Source organism: Odocoileus virginianus, chromosome 2, assembly GCF_023699985.2.
Source record: "Odocoileus virginianus isolate 20LAN1187 ecotype Illinois chromosome 2, Ovbor_1.2, whole genome shotgun sequence".
Taxonomy (NCBI): domain Eukaryota; kingdom Metazoa; phylum Chordata; class Mammalia; order Artiodactyla; family Cervidae; genus Odocoileus; species Odocoileus virginianus.
Genome location: NC_069675.1, coordinates 98,234,592 through 98,256,206, shown reverse-complemented (window position 1 = coordinate 98,256,206; position 21,615 = coordinate 98,234,592). Strand labels below are relative to the sequence as shown.

The 21,615-nt window shown below is 57.7% G+C and overlaps 1 protein-coding gene and 1 long non-coding RNA gene across 5 annotated transcripts; one reads left to right on the top strand and one right to left on the bottom strand.

Annotated features, from left to right (window-relative positions):
• The first annotated feature begins 462 nt into the window (after nucleotides 1–462).
• GBGT1 (globoside alpha-1,3-N-acetylgalactosaminyltransferase 1 (FORS blood group)) lies at nucleotides 463–11,380 on the top strand. 4 transcript variants are annotated; one of them, XM_020910947.2, is made up of 7 exons: nucleotides 463–578; nucleotides 1,772–1,871; nucleotides 2,451–2,516; nucleotides 8,112–8,159; nucleotides 8,242–8,277; nucleotides 8,992–9,126; nucleotides 10,081–11,380. In XM_020910947.2, exons 2-7 carry the CDS (start codon nucleotides 1,786–1,788, stop codon nucleotides 10,766–10,768), a joined length of 1,059 nt encoding a protein of 352 aa, XP_020766606.2. In that variant the 5' UTR covers nucleotides 463–578; nucleotides 1,772–1,785; the 3' UTR covers nucleotides 10,769–11,380. The 4 variants fall into 4 exon arrangements, with proteins under 4 accessions (XP_020766606.2, XP_020766605.2, XP_070311225.1 ...); XM_020910946.2 differs by having other exon boundaries at nucleotides 1,683–1,871; XM_070455124.1 differs by lacking the exons at nucleotides 463–578; nucleotides 8,242–8,277 and adding an exon at nucleotides 1,264–1,402 and having other exon boundaries at nucleotides 1,683–1,871.
• Nucleotides 11,381–17,137: 5,757 nt separating this feature from the next.
• Nucleotides 17,138–19,100, bottom strand: LOC110148783 (uncharacterized). The gene is made up of 2 exons (XR_002317263.2): nucleotides 18,735–19,100; nucleotides 17,138–17,450 (listed from the first exon to the last, which is right to left on the bottom strand). It is a non-coding gene; the product is annotated as an uncharacterized lncRNA (long non-coding RNA).
• Between the last annotated feature and the right edge of the window lie 2,515 nt (nucleotides 19,101–21,615).

The window sequence follows — 21,615 nt, the reverse complement described above, 5'->3', positions numbered from 1 at the left end:
TGGCTAATTACGTTCACAGAGGAGGCAGAGGCTCCCAGAGATTCCGAGAGCTGCTCACGGTCTCCAGGCCGGCGTTCCAGGCTCAGGGTTCCTAAGTAAGAGTGATGATCCCAAGCCAGAAAGTAAGAACGACGTCCTTCTGGTTTTCCCTTCCAGTGACTGCTTCAACGCTCTTCTAAAATCAATAAAGTTTTCTCCCCAAATCGTATCCCTGACTTCTCAAGCGCGCACCGCCCCCCATCCCCGAGTTCCTGACCCAAGCTCCTCTTACCGCAGATGGGTCTTCCGCCTTGGAGGCGAGGCCACGTGGCGGGCAGAGTGTGGCGCCCCCGGGGGACCTCTAGGGGGCAGGGGCTGCAGCTGGTGGGCGGGTCGAGGCCGGGTGGGAGGAGCATCCGCCGGTGCGAGGGGCGCTATGCTCCTTTCCCCGCCCCCCTCGAGCCCGCCCGGCCCCGCCCACCGGCTGCGTCCGGCCCCGCCTACCGCGCCGCCTGAGGCGTCCAAGCCAGCCGCGTCCCTGATTTCCGGGTCCAGCTGCGCCCCTCCGTCCGTCCCCACCTCAGGCCGGCCGCAAGGGGGTGAGTCTGCAGGCGGCAGAAACAGTTGCGCTCGGTCCGCCGCGCCGCGGGTCCGGCTAGGGCCCGCAGTGGCCGGCGGAAGTGGAGGCGCGCGCGTGGGGGCCCCGGGGCTCCGGGGCTCCCGGGTGCAGGTTACCGGCAGGGGTAGCCGGAGCGTGGGCCGGGCTCTGCGTCGGCGGCGAGGCCCACGATCTAGCGGAGCCGACGCGTCAAGTGGAGCCTTTGGAGGAACCGGCGCCCCAAGCCCGGGTGGGGAAGCAGAGGTCTGCAGAGGGAGCGAGAGCGCAGCGGGCTTTGCCAGAGGCCACGGAGTGAGCGGGACCAGAGTCCTGAAGCTCCTGCCTGGGGATCTCGATCTGACTTCGGGCGGACGCAGGAGGGTCCCGCGCTCCCTGTGGTCTGGGCTAGGCCGAGCGCTTTTACAGCCCTCCCCTCGTGTCTGGAGCGGCGCGTACTGCGTCTTGTCCCCCGCACCAAGCCCCCCGATAGCTGAGGATACCACCCCACCCCCGCCCCCACCACCAGGCTGTGATGGCCCGGAGAGGAGCCTTGCCCAAGGTTGGCGCCGAGCTGGTGAGAAGTGAACCGCGCTCCCAGGAGAGCTCCGCCTCCCGGAGGGACGCTCGGCTGCCACCCCCGGCCCCTACCCCCAGCCAGGGAGATCGCCGCTGCCCACCTCTGCCCAGCAACCCCCTTCCCCAGGCCGCGTGTGACCCCGCGGTGCCGGCTGCGGACTGGATTTCCTGCGACCCGGCTGTTTCCCCCAGAATCCTTCTCCGAGTGCTCTGGCCCGAGTCGCTAGGGAGGCGGGCTCATCATGGAAGGTTTCAGGAGGGAGGCCTGCGAGCCAAGGCGGGGGGTGAGGGGGGGGGAGGGGCGCGGCCAGTCGCCTTTAGGGTCCAGTGCCTTTCCCAAGGCTTTGGCTGAATTCTGGGCCTCTGTCCCCTGGAACTGCCAGATCTGGGCCTGGGGTCCAGCTGGACAGGGCGACGCCTGGACTCCACATTTCCCTTGATGGTGGTGCCCAGGGGAGGGCAGAGCAGCAGGAACAAAAAGGGGGCTGGGGGGTCAGTGTCCTGTGGATAAGGAGCATCCCTTTTGCAGGTGTTCCCTGACCCGGGAGACCCAGACTGTGAGCCTGACACCCCTGAGAGAGGTGGGCCGATTCACCAAGGCCCACTCGGTCTCTGCAGGTGCCCAAGCTCAGATGCCACCCCCAGCGATGCACTGCCCGAGACTGGTCCTGGGCCTGGGATTCTGCCTGCTGCTAGGCATCACCCTCTGCTCTCTGTGGTGAGCATACCCCTTGCAGCCCTCTGTCCCCACCCCAGGTTCCTCCCTCTCTCAGTATCTCAACCCCCAAACCTGGACCCCTTCACGGGATTTCCAGGTCCCACCCTCCTCTCTAGGCACACCTGTCCCTGCGCCCTAGCCCCAGTATGACTGAACCAGTCTGGCTTATGGGTTTTCCTTTGCACTGACCTCCTGGCCTCTACACTTAACTCTTGCCTCTGCCTGCACTATTCTTCTAGCCGTGTTAATGAGGAACTCCTGTTTATGCTCCAGAATTCACCCCGTGTGTCCTTTCCGCAAAGCTCTGGGGGTTCCCCCACACCACCAGTCCCTTGTGGGGCTGGTGTTAAGAACATTCCCGCCCCAGGAATGAATGGCTGCATAGCTTATAATGACTCATTGCAGAAGGCCAGGAGGCTTTGTCCTCTGAGGTCAGCCAGACCCAAGGACTGATGGGTAGAGGGCAGGGGGGAGGACCCCATGTGCCCCACTGGGGACCTGCATTTCCACTAACATGCACCAATGTGACTTCTAGGCCTTAGCTTCAAAATAAAGTCAACACATGTGTTTCCTTCCCAGGGTGTATGTCGAGAACTGGCTGCTGGTCTCCTACATCCCCTATTATCTCCCCTGCCCAGAGATCTTGTAAGTACAGGGCAGGCAGAATTAGGGGCCCCCAGAATAGGGAAGATGGGAGGGCTTTTCAGGTCACTTTGTAGGTTCTTAAGTCCTAAACTTATGATTCTGAGCCACAAATGTGGAAGTTCCCTGTTTCTGTCCTCAGGTATCCTTGCAGGGCCGTCTCCACGGTGTGACTTTGAGCATGTTGCATAGCTCAGAGCCTCACTTGCCATATCTGTAAAATGGGATGATAGAGCTTGGGGTGTGATGATGCCTATAAATATCCTGGTGCTGCACCTGGTATATAGGAGGTGCTCAAGAAAGAATGCTTTCAGGACTTGACCTTTTTGCTCAATGTTGTCCGCTCTGTGTATTCAAAGGACAAATGCACACATGGCCAGTCTCGCTCGGATAACAGATCTGACATTTGGACAGTTCAGAGTGACAAAGATGATTTGGGACAGTCTCAAGGTAGCATTTGGCCCCGTGGTCTTCTGGTTTTCATGACACCTAAAGGAAGGTTTAAAATCTGGATCATAGACTACTAATTAACAACAGTAGGGTGTGTTTCACTATTATAAACAGAATGTAGTAAATTAGGCAGGACAACAGAAAAGACAAAAGAAAACTAAAACCCTCTTGTGTCCTGCTGGCCTGAATCACACTCTTGACTGCATTGTCAGCTTGTTGATTGCTGTACTTTCTATTCAAACAGATTGTTCTTTTTTTTTTTTTTTTTTTTAAATGTTTATTTATTTATTTATTTTTTATTTATTTTTATTTGTTGGAGGCTAATTACTTTACAACATTGCAGTGGTTTTTGTCATACATTGAAATGAATTAGCCATGGATTTACATGTATTCCCCATCCCAGTCCCCCCTCCCACCTCCCTCTCCACCCCATCCCTCTGGGTCTTCCCAGTGCACCAGGCCTGAGCACTTGTCTCATGCATCCAACCTGGGCTGGTGATCTGTTTCACCCTAGATATACATGTTTCGATGCTGTTCTCTTGAAACATCCCGCCCTCGCCTTCTCCCACAGAGTCCACAAGTCTGTTCTATACATCTGATTCTCTTTTTTCTTTTTTTGCATATAAGGTTATCGTTACCATCTTTCTAGATTCCATATATATGTGTTAGTATACTGTAATGGTCTTTATCTTTCTGGCTTACTTCGCTCTGTATAATGGGTTCCAGTTTCACCCATCTCATTAGAACTGATTCAAATGAATTCTTTTTGATGGCTGAGTAATATTCCATGGTGTATATGTACCACAGCTTCCTCATCCATTCGTCTGCTGATGGGCATCTAGGTTGCTTCCATGACCTGGCTATTATAAACAGTGCTGCGATGAACATTGGGGTGCACATGTCTCTTTCGGATCTGGTTTCCTCAGTGTGTATGCCTAGAAGTGGTATTGCTGGGTCATATGGCAGATCTATTTCCAGCTTTTTAAGGAATCTCCACACTGTTTTCCATAGTGGCTGTACTAATTTGCATTCCCACCAACAGTGTAAGAGGGTTCCCTTTTCTCCACACCCTCTCCAGCATTTATTGCTTGTAGACTTTTGGATAGCAGCCATCCTGACTGGTGTATAATGGTACCTCATTGTGGTTTTGATTTGCATTTCTCTGATAATGAGTGATGTTGAGCATCTTTTCATGTGTTTCTTTGCCATCCGTATGTCTTCCTTGGAGAAATGTCTGTTTAGTTCTTTGGCCCATTTTTTGATTGGGTCATTTATTTTTCTGGAGTTGAGCTGGAGGAGTTGCTTGTATATATTTGAGATTAATCCTTTGTCTGTTGCTTCATTTGCTATTATTTTCTCCCAATCTGAGGGCTGTCTTTTCACCTTACTTATAGTATCCTTTGTTGTGCAAAAGCTTTTAAGTTTCATTAGGTCCCATTTGTTTATTTTTGCTTTTGTTTCTAAAATTCTGGGGTGTGGGTCATAGAGGATCCTGCTGTGATTTATGTCGGAGAGTGTTTTGCCTATGTTCTCCTCTAGGAATTTTATAGTTTCTGGTCTTACATTTAGATCTTTAATCCATTTTGAGTTTATTTTTGTGTATGGTGTTAGAAAGTGTTCTAGTTTCATTCTTTGACAGGTGGTTGACCAGTTTTCCCAGCACCACTTGTTAAAGAGGTTGTCTTTTTTCCATTGTATATCCTTGCCTCCTTTGTCAAAGATAAGGTGACCATAGGTTTGTGGATTTATCTCTGGGCTTTCTATTCTGTTCCATTGATCTATATTTCTGTCTTTGTGCCAGTACCATACTGTCTTGATGACTGTGGCTTTGTAGTATAGTCCGAAGTCAGGCAGGTTGATTCCTCCAGTTCCATTCTTCTTTCTCAAGGTTACTTTGGCTATTCGAGGTTTTTTGTATTTCCATACAAACTGTGAAATTATTTGTTCTAGTTCTGTGAAAAATACCGTTGGTAGTTTGATAGGGATTGCATTGAATCTATAGATTGCTTTGGGTAGAATAGCCATTTTGACAATATTGATTCTTCCAATCCATGAACACGGTATATTTCTCCATCTGTTTGTGTCCTCTTTGATTTCTTTCATCAGTCAAACAGATTGTTCTAAAAGCAGAAAGCACACTTGCTGTTGAAAATAGTTGTGACCAGAATATTTTTGCAATTCTTATCCTATTTTCCCAGAATTGGCTTTATTTTTCAGCATCTGGTCACCATCATTTTATTCCACCCAGGGGCTGGGCCCTAATTCTTAAACCCTCTCCTTTTCCCACCAGCAGCTGTGGGGCATTTAGGTTGTTTCTAGTTTACCAACATTCTAAATTAGTTTGTAATGAGCAACTTTGGATATAAAGCTTTCTTCATCTTTTTTTTAAATTAATTAATTTGACTAGGCTGGGTCTTAGTTGCAGCACTTAGGACTTCCTATCTTCATCTCAACATGTAGGATCTTTAGTTGTGGGTGGTACGTGGGATCTAGTTCCCTGACCAGGGATCGAATCCCAGGTCCCTGCTTTGGGAGTACAGAGTATATGCCACTGGGCCACCAGGGAAGTCCTAGCTTTTTCCATCTTAAAAATCCTTGTATTTGGTACATTCCTGGGCCAAAGGATATGGCCGGGGTCTCCATCCATCTCATCAGGCTGCTCTCCAAGGTGCCTGCTTAGGCGCTTCAGCCGCATCCCACTCTTTGTGACCACATGGACTGTAGCCCGCCAGGCTCCTCTGCCCATGCGATTGCCCAGGCAAGAATACTGGAGTGGGTTGCCATTTCCTCCTCCAGGGGATCTTCCTGACCCTTAGTCAAAGTGATTCAGGCCAATGGGACACGAGGGTTTTTGTTTGGGCCCAGGGGTCCAACCTGCATCTCTTGCGTCTCCTGCATTGGCAGGCGGGTTCTTTACCACTAGCGCCACGTGACACCACCTGGAAGCTCTCCGGGGGACCGTGGCAAACACACAGATACATCTCCCCACCCTCCACCACCCCCAGCAGCTGCACTGCACCTGGGCTGCAGAAGGTGTCATGAAAAACAAAAACCAAACCACCTTGCTGATTTGAGAGATGGGAAATGCGCTGTGGTTTAAATTTCACTCCTTTGACTTCTGCGCGGCCCTCATCCCCCCACGCCTTCCCATTTGCTCAATTTCCTCTTTTGTGATGCGCCTGCTCCACCACCTGCCCCCCTCGGCCTGTCCTGTTAACGCGTCCTCTATCACCACCTTTGGCCGAGAGTACTCGCTGCTTTTTTTTTTTTTTTTTAATTATTTGCAGTTTGTCTATCTTCGGGTTCTGAGTTTTTTAAACAGATTAAAGTTGGAGATTTTTTTGTTAGTTTTAAATGGTTACACCTTCCTCTCTGTTCATTTGGATTTCTTCTTTCAATTTTATTACCTTCAGAGGTCTGGAAACGTGAAGTTCCTTTTTTTTGGCTCTGGCTTATCTGCGCCTTTGGTGTTCTTATGTCTGATTCTTTATTATTATTTTTTTTTATGTCTGACTCTTTAATGTGTCCAGAGCGGAGTGTGTCGGGGCTGGTGAGGCAAGGGAGACACTGATGGCCAGGGAAGTGTGGGGCCAGGGCCCCTTCCCCTTCTCATTTCTTTTTTTTTTGTTTTGTTTTTTTTTTTTTCATTTATTTTTATTAGTTGGAGGCTAATTACTTTACAATATTGTAGTGGTTTTTGTCATACGTTGACATGAACCAGCCATGGATTTACAAGTATTCCCCATCCCGATCCCCACTCCCACCTCCCTCTCCACCTGATTCCTCTGGGTCTTCCCAGTGCACCAGGCCCGAGCACTTGTCTCATGCATCCAGCCTGGGCTGGTGATCTGTTTCACCCTAGATAATATACATGTTTCGATGCTGTTCTCTCGAAACATCCCACCCTCACCTTCTCCCACAGAGTCCAAAATTCTGACCAACTTCTCAGAGTCCCGTCACTTTCTGAGCAGGACTTGAGATGTGCTTGTTTGTGTGAAACTAAGGCAGAGGGCCAAGTTGATGGATCAACTTTAAAAAAATACATCTTCCAGAGTATAAGCTAATCACAGAAGGACAGATACTATAGAGTTTCATTTATAAGAGATCTCTAGTATAGAGACATGGGACTTCCTGGTGGTTCAATAGTTGAGACTTCATACTCCCAGTGCAGGGGGCACAGGTTTGATTCCAAGTCGGGCACTAAAATCCTGCATGCCACATGGCGTGGCCAAAATGAATAGAGATCCTATTTTTAAAAAAAGAAGATTTTTTTTTTTACAGAGGCAGAAGTGAACATAATAGTTACCAAGCGTTGGGAGAAGGGATGGAGAGGTAGTGTCTCAGGGAGACAGTTTCAGTTTGGGGACAATGAGCAGGTTCTAGAGATGGGTGGAGGTGATGTTTGCACAGCAACGTGAGTGCACCTAATGCCCCAGAACTCTGCGCTTTCAAATGGTTAAAGTGGTAAATGTTTGTCTTGTACATCTCACCACATACACAAAGCGTGGACGGAAAACACCAGGACGGCTCCAGGAAGCTTAAGCCAGCCCACCATGGGTGACAGCATGAAGAGACCCAGGTGAACGGCAGGCACCCTTACCCTCAGGTGGCCCGAGCCTCACAGGCAACCTCAGGCCTCTGCTGGGACCGGCTCTGACCGGCTCCCTGGGTCAGAGGGGCAGGCCTGTCCCGTCTCCAGGCCTCACTGCTGCCCTGCAGAGTGACTGTTACTGTCCCCATTTTAAGGGAGAGGGGGCAAAACCCTGAGGAGTGGGATGTCCAGCCTTGGGTCTCTCCGGCCGGAGGCGCCTCACCTGCAGACTCGTCTCTCTGAGCTCCCAGGCTAGAAAGAGGCAGAACTGGGCTCACTTTGCAGCTCCTCGAAGCTTCTCCATGGTGCCCAGGCTCTCCCAGAGCCGAAAAAGACCGTGAGGACAAATGGCACCAGCTTGAATCACCGCCTGCCACATGGGGACCCTGGATGAATGGCCTCTGTAGGAGCCCAGCCCCCGCACAGAGGGCAGAGCCGTGGAGGAGGGGCTGGGGAGGCTGGCTGGGGGAGGGGGTGCCTGCCCCCTGGGGGGGTTTCACCCCTGCTGAGCATCTCTACTAACGACACCAACGGCCCTGTCTCACCTCTCCCACCAGCAACATGAAGCTTCAGCACGAGGAGGAGCCGTCCCAGCCCGTGGCACAGTAAGCAGCCTGTCCTTTCGCCCTCTGTGGCCCCAGGGCGGGGGCTGCCATCCCTTTAACCACTCACCCTTCTTGGTTGCAGGTCACAGTACCCTCAGCCCAAGCTGCTGGAGCAAAAGTAGGTGTTGATTAGGGCCTGGGTGCAGGATGGAGAGACTCAAGGGGGTGGGGATTGGGGACAAAGCTCTGACTTAGAAGCTGGGGTGCTGGAGGGGTCAGCTGACCTCGGGGTTCGGGTACTCTGGGACCTGCGCTCCAGTCCAGGTCTGTCACTAGCTGTGTAATCTTGGGTGAGTTAACCAACTCCTCTGAGCTGCTTCTGTGGATGGTTAGTGATACCCACTCAACAGGGCGGAGGACCAGATGAGATGAGGTTGGCAAAATGCAGAGCAGTGATTCCTGGGCAGTCCTAGTGGTTAGGACTCTGTGCTTTCTTTCACTGCCAAGACCCTGACTCACTCCCTGGTCAAGAAACTAAGATCCTGCAAGCCAGGTGACGCAGCCAAAAATAAGAACAAACCAAAAAAAACTGCAGAGCACCGTGCCTTTCGTGCTCGATCCATTATTAATGATGATAATGATAAGCCCCATCTCCGAGGCCCTTAGCAGACACCAGAAATGCCAGGCTCCTCCAGACACTGGACATGCAGTCACTCCTGGTCCTCTTGCCCTCGCTGGGAAGGAGCTGTTGTCATCCCCACTTGAGGACACCGTGGCCCAAGAGACAGGGATGAAGCTGCCCAGGGTCCCACAGCATGGGAGGCAGGGCCAAGGTGAGACGGGGGCTTTCCCCAGGGGAGTGTCTCAGCCCCCTCGGCCTCCGCTGCTGCAGGCCCACAGAGCTGCTGACACTCACACCCTGGCTGGCGCCCGTCGTCTCCGAGGGAACCTTCAACGCCGAGCTTCTGCACCACATCTACCAGCCGCTGAACCTGACCATCGGGCTCACGGCGTTTGCCGTGGGGAAGTGAGTAGCGGGCTGGCGGCGGGTGGGTGGGGTGGAGTCTGGGGAGAGACCGGACCCTGCCCAGGCACCAGGGAGGCTGTGCCAGGTGGGAAGCCACAGGGCAGAGTGTGCTGGTGGGAGGGGGCTTCCTGGAGGAAGGGGACGGGGAGGGGGAGGCAGCCCCCGTGAGGGAGCAGCAGGAGGCTTTGTCAGGAGACACCTTGCCCCCTCACCCCGTCTGCTTCCCCAGAACCATCCAGGCAGGTGTAAAGGAATGGCAAGCCCCCAGAAATGGAGGGTCCGTGGTCAGGCCACAGGCAGGTCAACAGAGAGCTGGCCCTGCCCTGGGGACCCTCCCTCCTCTGCCCCCGGGCCTGCCTGCTCTCTGGGCAGCCCCTGTTTTCCCCCCTCCTCCCTTACCCCACCTGGCCTTTCCTTTCTGGGACTCCTGAGAGAGGGACCCCAGTGGGGGGGCCCCAGTGACTGAAGCACTGCTCAGGTGACGGATGGCCTGCCTGGAGTCGGGGGGCTCCCTCTCCCCCAGCCCAGTCAGCACCCAGCACCACTCACTTCGCCTGGATGTGCAGCCATTACCCGATTCTCAGCTACTTTTTTCTCTCTGAGTCTCAGTGTCCTTGTCTGTAAAGCAGGAAGTGTGGTCCCTGCCTTCCCAGGAGTTTGTGAGGCCAGGAGGTAATCCCTTCGAACACTGCCTGGCACTTTTAAATGCCCAGGAAAAGTTAGGGCATGCAGCCTATGAATATCATCAAGTTATCATTATTAGGACGGTCTCTAGAGGTTGGTACTGTGATCAGGGGAACTTGACAGACAAGGGGCAGACCTGAGTGACTGCTTGAGATGGGAAGCTGGGAGGGGGACCCCAGCCTAGCCCTGGGCCCCAGGGGTGTGCCCGCACAGAGCAGGGGCCAGGCAGTGGCTCTGTGGAGGCCATGGTGCATGACGGGGTCCTACCAGCAGGTACACCCGGTTCGTCCAGCACTTCCTGGAGTCGGCCGAGCGGTTCTTCATGCGGGGGTACCGCGTGCACTACTACATCTTCACTCACGACCCCCAGGCCATTCCTCAGGTCCCGCTGGGTCCCGGCCGCCGCCTCAGCGTCATCCCGGTCCCCGGGCCCCCCCAGTGGGAGGGGGCCTCCATGCACCGGATGGAGCTCATCAGCGTGCACATCGCCAAGAGGGCGCACCGGGAGGTGGACTTCCTCTTCTGCCTGAACGTGGACACAGAGTTCCGGAACCCGTGGGGCCCCGAGACCCTGGGGGACCTGGTGGCCGCCATCCACCCGGGCTACTTCACCATACCCCGCCACCAGTTCCCCTACGAGCGCCGGCCCGTCTCCACCGCCTTCGTGGCCGACGGCGAGGGGGACTTCTACTATGGCGGGGCGGTCTTCGGGGGGCGGGTGGCCAGGGTGTATGAGTTCACCAGGGGCTGCCACATGGGCATCCTGGCGGACAAGGCCAACGGCATCCTGGCAGCCGGGCAGGAGGAGAGCCACCTGAACCGCCGCTTCCTCTCACACAAGCCCTCCAAGGTGCTGTCCCCCGAGTACCTCTGGGACGACAGGCAGCCCCAGCCCCCTAGCCTGAAGCTGATCCGCTTCTCCACCCTGAACAAGGACTCCGCCTGGCTGCATAGCTGACGGCGGAGGTGGGGCCGCCACGGACGGGGGATCCCCGGCGAGCGCCCGGCTCACCGGAGCCGCCGGGCACCGGGGCCTCACTCCTCAAGCCTTACGTGGGACCAGCCTTGTGCCATCTAACCTCCGCCTCTGCCAGCAGAATCCAGTGGGAAGACGGGCCTGGAAAGGCCTCTGTCCACTGCAAAGAGCGGTGTCCGCGTGGAGGAGAACACCAAGATCACACCATCCGAGGCCCGAGGAAGGGAGGCCAGAGGTGGAAGAAGACAGGGCCTGCAGGCCTCCGCCAGCCCACGAGCCTTCGGGGCAGCCCCACCCAGCGCCCCGAGTGCCCTCTCTGCCACCCGCCCCTTCGTTGCCTGCTGCCCTTGAAGTTGCACTTCTAGCACTTTCAGGAAAGGCATCCTCACCCCCTTTTCTCTGGCTGCAGGGGTCCCTGCTGTGTGCCCCCAGCCTCTGGAGCCAGTTTTTTACTCAGGACCCGGAGGGAGCCTTCCAGGCTGCCTGGTTTCATGTCCCTGCCTCACTCGAGGTGGACGGTCCCCAGCGCCAAGCACCTCTTCTGTCAGAGGGTTTGGGCAGCTTTTAATAAAAGTAGCGCGTGCTAGGCCCTAACCGGGCTTTCTTCACCTGCACCTCTTGACTATCTGGGCTGCCAGGCCCCTAGGGGTGCAGGCAGCCTGGATTGCAAGTGGTCAGCTTGGATGGGAGGGTGTGGGTACAGTTTTCTAGAAAGCCTGGGCTGCTGCTGGCCGCTGCCACAGGCAGGATTTCATCCCAGTTCTCCTGGGAGATGGGTGAAGTGAAAACATGACCGGCTATGCAGCTGTCCTGAGTCGGGGGGAGCAGAGCCGCTGCCCCCCAGCTGGATGCCCTGTGGGCTCCTGGTCCCTGCGTGCAGAGCACACGTATCTGCTGCATCTGCCATCAGCCTCAGCCCGGTGGGCACGGACACTAAGGCCACAAGGCAAGCCCAGGATTAGAGGGGCTTCAGAGCCCTGGGGTGGTCCCATCTGCCTGGTGGGACAGAAGTGGGGGGCGGGGGGCCCAGCATGCACTCCCCTGGGGGCAGCAGCATCCTTGCCACATAAGGTAGAGGGCAGGGGGTGTGGTCTGTGGGCAAGTAGGAGGAGCAGGAACCCACCCACCTGGGCACCCTGGGCAAAGCTGGGGCCAGCCCCAAGCCTACTCTTCCTGCAGCCTGTGCTTGGGTGGCAAGCCAGGACAGACTGCGAGAGCGCGGGCAGGCTGAGTGACCACGTGGGGAGATAGCCTGAGCCAGGGAGAGGCCCTGGGGTGCTCCCCGGGCAGAGGGACAAGGGTGGATCCGTGTTCCCTGTGTCTGCACCTTCCCAGGGTGCCCAGCCCTGCCCCGGGGAGTGTATGGAGCTGGCGGTGTTGAAGGTGCAGGCCCTGCCTTCACCGAGCTTCTGTGCTGGAGCCGGGAGAAGGCCCTTGACATGGAGACCAGAGGAGAAGGAGGTGGCCCTGAGCCCAGGCAGCGTCGCAGGAGAGAAATGAACCCTTGCTCGCTCCAGCCCAGCTCTGGGTCCTGCTGGTGGGCCCTTCTCAGCCTCGGCCCAAGCCACCAGGCACTATGGCTGCCCCAGACCACATCCCAGGCATGGCCCTCCGACACAGTTGAGTGAGCGACTACCCAACTCCTAGACCTAAAACAGGGTCCAGGCTACTCTCCCAGAGAGCTGAGGGCTTGGAGCCAGAGCTGATCTGTGGGTAGGAAGAAGTACGGGGCCTGGCAGGAGTGGGAGGGGTGGCGGGAGATAGGCCTGACCCAGCAGAGAGAGGGGGAGTACCAGAGATAGAAATCGACAGAATAACAAATACAAAATGTCTGCGGTGTCCCCTGCAATGGAGGCCCCTGAAATGTAAGCTTCCTGTCTCATGACCAACTACCTCCTCCCCACGCCTTACAGTCCAACATTACTGCTCTGCCCCAGGGCCAGGACCAGCATACCTTTGTTCACACTGCCTACTGGTCAGCCCTCCCTGTCCAGTCACCTGGCCCAATTCCAGGAACATAGTCATGACATCACCTCCTCCAGGAAGCCTGCCTTGATTTGTTCCCCCCTTCCTTCCAGAGTGGGTGCCTTTTGGTGGTCCCATAAATTCTCATCCCTATGTCATCCGTTACAATGTTCTGCCCATCTCCACCCCTTTCCCAGTTGGTAAACCCCAAGAGGATACAGGTGGTGGTCAACCAGGTTTACCCTGGTACCTGAAACCCAGGAGGCATTCTTTGAATGTTTGTTGAATGACTGCATGAATGGGAGGCAGTTGAGAGAACACGGGTTTTAGTCTGTCCTAGCACACGTGAGATGCTGGGCAGGCCACTCCACCATCCTGAGGCCCTGGGGTGACGATCAAATGGGACTATGGCTGGGAGCCCTCGGTACTGCCTTCTAGGCAGGCCCTGGGAGGAGGCAGACAACCACCACAGCCCGCTCGGTGCAGAGGAGGGGCAGACCCCGTCCCCTGTGGTATCACAGGGGTGCACGCTCGAGTGGTGGGTAAATAACACCCCCGCTAAGCTCCTCCCAGCTGAGGTGCTGTGGCTCTGACAAAATCATCCGGAAACCGTGTGCCCTGCGACCCCAGCCTGTGGTGACCCCCGACTTCTTGCCCCGCACTCAGAGCCCCGTGCAGTCTGGTCCAGACACCCTTCCCAGGGAGCACCCCTCACCCCTCCATCCCAGCGTCCCACAGCCTTGCTCCCCCAGGGACCCCACACGCCCTCCGCCTCAGAGCCCCTGCCTGCAGCATCCCTCCCCACAGCCCCCATGCCGGGCTGAGAGGCCACCTCCACAGGCTCCAGTGGAAGCACAGCCGTTGGGGCAAGAATGGCCTGGGCTCGAACCCACGGCGGGGCCACCTCACGGCCCTGTGACAGGCCAGCATGTGTGGCGATTCTCAGGCCTCAGCCTCCTCCACTGAAGATGGGGTCAGTGACTCTGCCCTTGGGAGGGAGGGCTGGGGATTAAAGCAGGCAGAGGAAGACACCCAGAGGATTGGGCTCAGGACGTGAGCCGGCTGGGAGAGCCCAACCCAGGACGAGGCCTCTGACGGTCAGCGCCAAGGGCTGAGCGAAGGTGAAGGGGAATGATTCTGAGTCATCTGTTCACAGCTGGCCTTGCTCACTTACAGCTGAGTGACCTTGAGAGCTGAGGTCACTGTTCATAAATTAAAAGGGGCAAAATCCTTGAGCACCCAGGAGCATCCTTAGTCACACTAACGTCCCCTGACAGGCGTTCAGCCCAGGTGGGCCCCCCCTTCCTCCCTGGGCTCCTCCAGCCCCCCATTCACCAACCAGGGCTGCAGCTGGGGAAAGGCTGGACCTCGTGTCTGGAAGTCCTGCCAGGGAGACAAGGGAGTGTGTGTGGCGGGGGGGGGGGGGCGTGATCTCCTTTTCCGTACTCCGCCTCCAGGACTGCCCATCCCGGCCATGCATCGAGCTGGCCCGGACACGAGGTGCAGGACAGAAGGATGGGGGCGCACAATCCGTGACTCCCACATCTCCAGGCCTACACGACCACGCAGCCCAGCTGCCCCGCCCGGTGGGGTTTGGGGTCGACCGAGGCGCTAGGGGGCACAGGAGGAACGCAGCAAGCGTCGGGGGCTGGGGGACGCGCTAGGTCCACAGCGCGCGCCCGCGGCCAGGCGGGGCTGCGTGCACGCGCCGCCCGCGGGCCCGCGCAGGCCCCGGGTGTGCGCGGGCGCGCGGCCGCAGGCTCGCGGCCAGCCTGCCCCTGCCGGCGTCCACCCCCACGGTCCGCCCGCTGGAGGGAGGCCGCTGCGCGCGGCGGGGCCCGCCCCTCACACCTGCGGCGGGCGGGGGGCGGGACGAGCGGAGGCGGGGCCGCGGCGGGGCCCGCCCACCCGGCCGGAGCCCGGGAGCCCGGGTGCAACCGAGCGGCGCGGCCCGAGCGGCCGGTGGCGCGGCGCGGGCGCAGACAATGGGAGCGGCGCGAGCGCCGGCGCCGGCGGAGCCCTGGGCCCGGCGGGGACGGGAGGCCGCGCCATGAGCCCCGCAGCCGGGCGCCCCCCTGCGCCGCGCGCGGGCCGAGGCGAGCGGCCTCTGCTAGCCCGGGGCCCCGCCCTGGGGCCGGCGATGTGCTGCCGGGGCTGAGAATGATGGTAGATTGCCAGGTGAGTGCCCCGCCCGGCCGCGATCGCCCTCCAGTCGTCGGGGTGGAGGGAGGACCGCCTGCCCCCACCCCGCCCGACTACCCCGCCCACCCCCGACCCAGCCGTGGGGGGAGAGTCCACGCAGAGCGCGCTCTTACGCAGTTCCGTGTCCAGCCCCTCCTGGTACGATTGGGAAACTGAGGCCAGGAGAGGTACAGGGCCTGGCCCGAGGCCCACGGCGGGGGGCGGGGCGGGGGTGGGCAGACTCCAGAAGAGGAGGAAAGATTTCAGCCTCCTAGTTCAGGGCTCAGCCACTCCCATGGGGTTTCCCTGGGGAAGGAGAGCCCCTGACGTCCTGGGGGGACCCTTGTCCATCCCCTCCCCCTCCCATGAGGAGCCCTTTCCTCTCGGCCTCCCAACGTGCCCACAGGCGCACACACTGACCTCACAGGTGGAGACCATGGTGTACAGTCAGGGGAGCAGTGGACACGGAGATGACAAGGGGGAAAGAAGAAAGCTGTAGGAGGCAGCTCCGCATGGGTCAGGACCATCCGGTCTCCTGGCAACAGGCTCAGGGCCCCAGGATGAGGGACAGAGATGCCAGGCTGGTGGGCAGGTTCCCGGGGGTCGACCTGGGCAGGGACCATCTCCAGAGCGGCCTGGAGAGGACAGTTTCTGGGGTCCTGCATCCACTACCCTGGGCGCCTGGAACTACCATGAGATTCACCCCTAGTGAAGAGGAAACTACAGGAGAGAAGTCCTCAGTTGACTCCACTGTAATTTAGGAGTGGCTAAGTCACCCCATGGCTGGGGTGATCTCGAGGGTTCTACAGCTCGTGGAAGAGTCTGTTGGCTTTGGTTCTCCATCCATGACCCACTGTGCTCCGAGTCCTTGGAAAATACTTTCTGCTCCCTCCAGGTCCTTCTGAACACGTGAACACGTGGCAGCCTGGAGGGCTGGGCACCTGGGTGGTGCAGAAGGAGGCAAAGACTTGTCCAGGGGCAAAGTGCCATCTCTGTTGGCACCTGGGGTCCCTCATTTGGAAGGGGGTGGAGTTAGTTACCCCCGGTTGGGACGAGGAGGCCTCCGGAGGGACCTGGGCACCAGAACAGTGGAGGGAAACAGGGGGGACGAGGAAAGCTTCCGAGGTCCTGCACAACGCCCCTGGAGCCAGCCGGTCCGGCTCCGTTGCCCCGGGGAGGGAGAGAGAGACACTGCCTTGACTGCACCCAAACAAAGGTGTGTGTTTTGTTTTCTGGCTTTTCCCTGTCTGGGGCTGCAGTGCTGGGGCTGATCACGAGGGGGCGGGCTGAGGCCACAGTGCTCAGTGGTGGCGACTGGCGCAGGGAAGGGACCCCGGGGAGTCCGGTTGCCTCCCACCCAACAGGCAGCTTTTATTACTAGCCTCCATGTCTGCAATCTGAGCGGCCCGGAGGCAGGAGGGGGCTCTGAGATCCTCTGTCGATTCAGTTACTGTGCCCCGGGCATTCACCCAGGAGCTTACGGCTCAGAGGGCAGATGGACAGAAAGCAGGAAAGCAAATCCATGGGCGAGAGAACAGCACGTGCTCCTGGGAAATGAGTCAGGGTCCCAGAAGGAGGGTCAAGAACCCCTGGGGGGGTGGTCTAAAAGGCCTCCATGGTGACACTGATGCTGTGACCAGAAGGACAACAGGCGCCAGCTTTGCACACTCTGTGAGGAGTCTGGAAGAAGGTCAAAGGTGCAGAGACTTGGAGACAGAAAAGATGCTGGCTGGAGAGGAAGTGAGACAGGGGCCAGGGTGGCCGTAAGAGCTGTGGGCGGAGGGACGAGAGGAGGGCAGGGCGAGACCTGGAAGATGTCCTGGGGTCTGTGCCGCGTGACAGAATCCCCCTCCCTGGGCACTTACAGGGACGCACATCGATCGTCTCACAGTGTCTGGGACAAGGGGGCTGGGCTGGGGTCTCAGTCAGGGTGGGTCCGTCTCTGAAACCATTCATTGGTTATTGGTGGGATTGACTGAGGCAGTGGATGTGCAGAGAGGTATTCATTCTGGAAAGAGATGCCCTGTGTTCGGGGATGATTTGAGGAGGGGAATGTGATGCTGAATGTGAGGGTGATGCCTGGGTCTGGCATCTGTCGAGCGCCCTGGCTGCACTTGGCCGGGGTAGCAGAGAGATGGCTTGGCCCAGGAGCCAGGTGTATTAGCTTCCTGTGGCTGCTGTAACAAAGTACCATAAACCGTGGGGCTCAAAGCAACAGAGATTTATAGTCTCCTGGTTCGGGAGGCCAGAAGGCCAAAATCAAGGTGTCGGCAGCACCAGGCCCTCTGAAGCCTCTAGAAGGGGATCCTTCCTCGCCTCTGCCAGCCTCTGGTGGCTGTCGGCAATCCTTATCATTCCTCGTAAGCGCACGCCTCCAAAGTCTGCTTCCGTCCCACTTGGCCTCCTCGGCGTGTCTGTGTCCAGTCTTCCATCTTCTTATAAGGACACTGGTCATTTGATCAGGGCTCAGCCTACTCCCAAATGACCTCATCTTATCTTGATCACATCTGCAAAGGCCCTATTTCCAGAGAAATACAAATATCATATATCACTTATATGTGAAATCTAAAAAAAAAAAAATGGTACAAACAAACTTATTTACAAAACAGAAATAGACTCACCAATGTAGAAAGCAAACTTGGAGGAGAAAACTCCTCCAAGGGTGGAGGTGGGGGGGGGCGGGGAGGAATAAATTGGGAGGCTAGGATTGACATACACACTACTGGATGGAACCCGGGTCTCCTGCACTGCAGGCGGTTCTTTACTGACTTTACGAGGGAAGCCCCTACTGTGGACAAGACAGGTAATTAATAAGAACCCACTGGATGGTGCAGGGACCTCTCCTCAGTCCTCTGTCATGGCCTGAAAGTGAGAGTGAAGTCCCTCAGTCGTGTCCGACTCTTTGCGACCCCGTGAACTGTAGCCCACTGGGCTCCTCCCGTCCATGGGATTCTCCAGGCAAGAATACTGGAGTGGGTTGCCATTTCCTTCTCCAGGGCATCTTCCCGACCCAGGGATCGAAGCCAGGTCTCCCGCATTGCAGGCAGACGCTTTAACCTCTGAGCTACCAGGGATGCCCCTGTAATGGCCTAGACAGGAAAAGAATCTAAAAAGGAGTGAATATATGAATATGTGGGCCAAGTCCCTTCAGTCGTGTCTGACACTTTGTGACTCCATGGACTGTATATGCCAGGCTCCTCTGTCCATGGGGTTCTCTAGGCAAGAATATGGGAGTGGGTTGCCATGCCCTCCCCCAGGGGACCTTCCTGACCCAGGGACCACACCTCAGTCTCCTGCACTGCAGGCGGATCCTTTACCACTGAGCCACCGGAGAAGCCTGCACATGTGTATACGCATCAATGCAAACAGTCACTTTGCTGTCCAGTAGAAACTAACACATTGTAAATCAACTATACTCCAATTAAAAAAAATTTTTTTTAAGAAGTGCTACTAAAAAATCCTATTTCCACATCAGGTCTTATTCACAGGTGCATGAGGTTAGGACTCCAACTGATATGTTGTGGGAACACAGTTCAATTCAGGACAAGGGCGTTGGAGTGATCGTACCCCCGAAGGCCAGGTTCCCACGTGTCCACAGGGATGGGGGGAGTGTTCGGGTCTGATCAGATCTCTAGGATGTGGCCCCCAGCACAGCGCTGTGGGGCGTGAGTGGGGTCTGGGGGTGCCCAGTCGGGGACAGCCCAGCTCGGCTTGGGGGTGTCCTGGCACAGCGCCAGCAGGTGGCACTGTGCCCTGCTTGTGGCCGCCCTCAGCAGCCACACCACAGAAACAAAGGTCTCACCTTCCAGTTGCGAGGAGACGACACGCTCACAATTGTAAACAGACCAGGCCCGCAGTCATTTCAGGGGTGATGCACAGTGGAGGAGACCAAACAAGGCGGAGCCGCAGGGGAGTGACTGGGTGGCGACCCGGATGGGCAGCCAGTGAGCCCAGCCCGGCTCAGACCCACGTGGGTGGTTGGTTCTGCGTCTTTCCTGCTACACCTGCAAGCCGAGCCCGTTCTCAGCTGCTTGCAGGGGCCCCCGCGGCTATGATTACCCTGGCGGTTTCCAGACCGTTCTCACATTACTGCAGGGCCAGGGACCGTGTGTCCCAGATGTTGAGGGGCAGCGGGGGGAGGGACCCCGAGGGCAGCCACGGGGATGGGTGGACATGCAGGTGGCGGCTGGAGAAGTCCCTTCCCCAGAGACCCTGCCCAAAGAGGAGGCGATGCAGTGTCGATTTTCCCACTGCCCACCTGGGGAGGGAGGGGTGGATTCTGCCCTGTTGTACAAAGCTGGGCGTGCCCTCTGGAGCTGAGAAGCAGGGGCCCTGGGCTCCCCGAGGGAGAGTGGGTGTCACCAGGCATTGGTGAGATGCAGCAAAGCGCCCGGCGTGGCCCCGGCCTGGGAAACGGAAGCCATCCCTTACTGCGGCTCTGGGGCGCTTCTGAATCTCACGAGGCCGGGGCCAACAGCCCTTGGCGGTGGGTCACGGACTGGTTCAGGCAGCAGATGTTTATCCACGGACTCAGAGCTGAGCGCCTGGCCTGCGCGGAGCACCTTGGCTCCCATCCGAGGGGATAAGACCCCGTAGAGGAAGAACGCAGGGACAGGGTACAGGACAAGTGATAAATCCACGGGGAAGGCGCTGGGCCGGGAGCCTGGGGGCCTGGCTCTGCTGGCCACTCTGCCATCAGGGGCACGCTATCCACGGGGCCACCGTCCATGGAGTGACCCCTCAGGCCACCCCGCACCTCCATCCCTCGCAGAGCAGGTGCCTGCTAACGACAGCCAGCCCACGGCACTTTTCCTGTGCCCACGCTTTGGCCACAGTGTCTCGTTCTATCTGCAGGATGGCTCCTCTGCCATCATCATTGATGGTTGGGGAAACTGAGACCCTGGAAGGCCAAGGGGGCTCCCACAGCCAGGCAGCAGCAGGGCTGGTGGGGGCACGTCTCTGCGTGCAGACAAGCCTGGGAGGGGCCGGGCGTGGGTGCTGGGGCCAAATTCCTTCCAATTACAGTGGTCTCCCAACGGTCAGGGCAGGGCCGGCCCCAAGGTGGTGGTTAACAGCCAGAGAGGAGACGTAAACAGACTAATGAACCCCTTTCACCTTCTCCCCACTCTAATGAAGGCCTTGGACTCTGTTCTCTGCATTTTCTCAGGGTTCTGGGTTTTTGAACCTCAAAGAGTCTTCTCTTAGGGTCACGGCTGGGAGGTCTCCCCGGGGGGTGGGGGAATGAGGTTTGCGGACCTTGATGTATCCTCCCAGGGCAGCCAAGTCAAGGAGAGGGAGGTGGAGACAAGAGGGCATCTCCCTAAAAATGATAAGCCCCAGGAGAAAGGAGAGTTCCCATGGCAACCTGGAGCAGTCGCTTGGCAACCGCAGGTCCCCAAAATACTTGCCTGCAGGAAGCTCCGGGCTGGGGCTTTCCCATGGCCTGTGTGTACGCCTTAGCTACTCTTTGTGGGTGACCCACACCACCCTCTACTTCCACCCAGCAGCTTCACCCTCTGAGCCTTCCCAAGGGAAACCCTAGCCTGCTCCCCCGCTCCCCATCACCCCAGCCTGCCAGCCAGCCACCTGGCATCAGGCCTGGCCCCTAGCAACGTCCATTTCCTGGAGACCTGAGTGACAGCTGATGGAAGCAGAATGTCATAAAATGCAGGGCCAGAGGGCACAGTGGGCGGAGCCAGGTACCAGCCAGAGTTGGGGAGAGCACAGTGCCTTCTGCTTCGTACCCCCTACAACCTGAAGCCATGAGCAATCTAGGCCTGGAGCAGGGTGGCCAGGCAGGGTATGGATGGAGGGGGCAGTAGGTGGAGCCCCTGGAATAGGGGATTTCGGTCCTGGGCCAGTTTTGAGACTGGCTGTGTGACCCTGGCATGCCTCTTCTTGCTAGCCTCAGTTTCCCCATCTGTAGCCCCCTCTACCATTCAGTGAGTCAGTTATGCCACATATGGGGTCCTGGGGTGGGAGGGTGAGGGGCCAGGACCAGGCCAGCCACCGTTTTTTTCTTCCTCTGCCCACCTGCATCCATCTCCATTCTCAAGGGGAGGCAGGTGGCCTCGTGGGGAAGCCCACTGGCTTCGGAGACGGACACCTGTGTCTCTACCCAGCTCAGGGCTTAGCCTCGAGTGTCCTGGAACTGGCGCTGACCCCGGGAGCCTCGCTGCTCCCCAGTGTGAAGACACGGGGGTGCCGTGGGGAGGGAAGACAGTCCCGCCCTGTGGGCCTGTCATGGCCTACTTTACTTTGTGGGCGCTGATCCTGTGTCCAGCGGAGCCAAGCCCATGGATGAGGCCCGTGTCTGGCCAGGATGGAGCCCCTGACCCCAGGACAGATGGGCGTGTTGGAGTGGAGGGAGCCTGGTTGGGGCCAGGCCCCCCAGGGGTTGGATTTGGGAGCTGGGCAGGGTGTGAGCCCCTGAGACGTTCTCTCTGGGGAGGGCAGTGAGGGATGGGACTGTTGGTGACCGCCTCCCTCCCTCATACACACAGGGGTTTCTGGGTGCCCTCATAGAGCCAGCATCCTAGTCTGATGGGGTCCCTGCACTAAGGACCTCAAGCCATCACCCTCTGTGCCCCCCTGGCCGCATCTGTCAAAGGCGGAGGGGGCGTGCCCACCTCCGGAGTTGGGGGAGGCTAGGGTGGTACCCGGTAATGTGCTGGGCGCGCGGG